This window comes from Eriocheir sinensis, chromosome 59 (genome assembly GCF_024679095.1).
Source record: "Eriocheir sinensis breed Jianghai 21 chromosome 59, ASM2467909v1, whole genome shotgun sequence".
NCBI lineage: Eukaryota > Metazoa > Arthropoda > Malacostraca > Decapoda > Varunidae > Eriocheir > Eriocheir sinensis.
In genome coordinates, this window is record NC_066567.1 from 130,001 (window position 1) to 132,500 (window position 2,500).

At 40.4% G+C, this 2,500-nt stretch overlaps 1 protein-coding gene across 1 annotated transcript in view; it reads right to left on the reverse strand.

The window, feature by feature from the left end:
- Positions 1–2,500, reverse strand: part of LOC126985210 (glucose-6-phosphate 1-dehydrogenase-like) — an 11,429-nt gene that overhangs the window by 4,082 nt on the left and 4,847 nt on the right. The window contains exons 2-3 of the mRNA XM_050839784.1: positions 2,138–2,357; positions 1–76 (exon numbers count right to left, since the gene is read on the reverse strand). The exon at positions 1–76 is cut by the window's left edge and continues 135 nt beyond it. Coding sequence (XP_050695741.1) covers positions 1–76; positions 2,138–2,357 — 296 coding nt within the window. The remainder of the gene's footprint in view (positions 77–2,137; positions 2,358–2,500) is intronic.

Genomic DNA, 2,500 nt, shown 5'->3' on the forward strand with positions numbered 1-2,500 from the left:
CGTCTGGATTGCCCATGTACTGACCTAACACCACGTCCTCCATCCCTACCACGTCCATGGATTTCAGCACTTTGACCTGAGGAAAAAGAGGGAAGGGGTCAGATTGAGGGATTGACCTGACACCTCGTCCATGGATTTCAGCGCTTTGACCTGGGTGGAAAATGGAAGGGGGTTAGGTTAAGCAGGGTTGTTTTGATTTAACTCAAATGATTTAAATCAAGTGATTTAAATCGGTTTAAATCAGAGTAAAAAAAATCATGATTTATATCAAAATTAAATATAATGTATTTAAAATAATTGAAGTGTTTTATCAAAAGTAAAATAACCAATGATTGAAATCATATATATATATATATATATATATATATATATATATATATATATATATATATATATATATATATATATATATATATATATATATATATATATATATATATATAAGGAAGGAAGAACATGTGAAGCAGTTGTAGAGGAAAAGTATCAAGTCTACTTGTCCTGCAGTGATCCTGTACTGGTCCTGTAGCAGGTCAGCACCAGTGAATCGTTGCCATCTCTTACCAGAAAGCTTTGGTTTCATTTAACACAGGCCAAGTTTAAAACAAGAAAATGGCCTCACAAGACTGAAACGAATAATCAATGGAAACAAACAAGGGTTAATGCAAAAAATAAAAAAAATCAATCAAAAAAAATCGATTTCAATAAAAAATCCGATTTAAATCAAATAAATCGATTTTTTTTTTATTAAAAAATCATGATTTTTTTCCACCCTGAGGTTAAGGATCATAAACGTATCACAGACGCCCATTAAAACTCTTTCCCAGGACCACGGAGAAGATTAACCGGGTTTTCAAGGGTGTTTTCCCGTTCACGATGCTGAGGTCTGGGAAAACTGTCACCAGCATTACAAAAGTCCATGAAAATCCCAGCAACTTCCACGAGGCTGTTTCCTAAGGCCATAGACAAGATTAGCCGGGTTTCCATGGGTGTTTTTTTTCCCGCTCAAGACCCAGAAGCCGTGTAAACCGTCACCAGCATCACAGAAGTCCATGAAAATTCCCGCAACTTACACGAGAGGCTTGATAGAGTGTATATCGGTTCCGGTACCAATACGTTCTTCAGGAGTGATTTCGTATGGGTTCTGGTACCAGTAAGTTCTTCAATAGTTTACGTGTGGGTTCTGGTACCGATAACTTATGTGTAATAGTAAAAGACCTGTCGAGTTCGTATGGGTTCAAGTACCAATAAATTCTTCAATAGAGTTTACGTGTGGGTTCTGGTACCGATAACTTATGTAATAGTAAAAGACCTGTAGAGTTCGTATGGGTTATGGTACCAATAAGTTCTTCAGTAGCAAAGGAGTTATAAATGAGTTACGTATAGGTTCTGGTACCAATACGAGAGAGAGAGAGAGAGAGAGAGAGAGAGAGAGAGAGAGAGAGAGAGAGAGAGAGATAATGAGTCACTGCTTACCTTACCATAACAACACGAGGAAGAAAATAATAAAAATAAATAAAAAATGATCATAAAAAATAAAGAAAAAAAAACATTCATGGTCGAATTTCTTTTTCCTTGAGAGAGAGAGAGAGAGAGAGAGAGAGAGAGAGAGAGAGAGAGAGAGAGAGAGAGAGAGAGAGAGAGGTAAATTCTCTCTCTCTCGAAATCTCTCTCTCTCTCTCTCTCTCTCTCTCTCTCTGCAAACGAAGATGAGAACGTGACAATATAACCAAGGAGAGAGAGAGAGAGAGAGAGAGAGAGAGACAGAGACTGACCACTAGACAGGGTTGGATCTAGTGAGCAAGTCGTGGAATGCTGGAAAGGTGAAACTCTCTCTCTCTCTCTCTCTCTCTCTTGGTCATTGGTCAGTATTTTCTCTTTTCAACTTCTCTGCGTGCTATTTCGAAACACACACACACACACACACACACACACACACACACACACACATTACACACACACACACACACATCTAATGACCTTCAAAAGACCTCCCCCACCCTCTCTCTCTCTCTCTCTCTCTCTCTCTCTCTCTCTCTCTCTCTCTCAACTAACTACGTAAACTCTGATATTCTTTTGTTTTGTGGTGAATTTGCTCCTAAGTTGCTTCGTATCGTGTCAAATAACAACAAAACTCTACCTTCTCGTCTCGTATGTCGTCGGCCGCGGTGGAGCACGGCTTTTCCATGGCGAAGAGACACAGGATCTGCAGGAGGTGGTTCTGCATGACGTCCCTGATGATGCCGAAGCTGTCGAAGTAGCCGCCGCGACCCTGTGTTCCGAACGGCTCCTTGAAAGAGATCAGGACGGACGCGATGTTGTCCCGATTCCAGGTGGGCCCGAAGATCCTGTTGCCGAACCTGAGGAGGGAAGGAAAAGGGGGTTGAAATGCATGTTAAAGAGGTTTTAAGATGAGGGAAGGGCTTGGAATCTAAGTGTCTCGATTCCAGGTTTAAGGAAAGGCCAGGACTCAGAATATCAATGGTACACCTTCTAGTCCGTC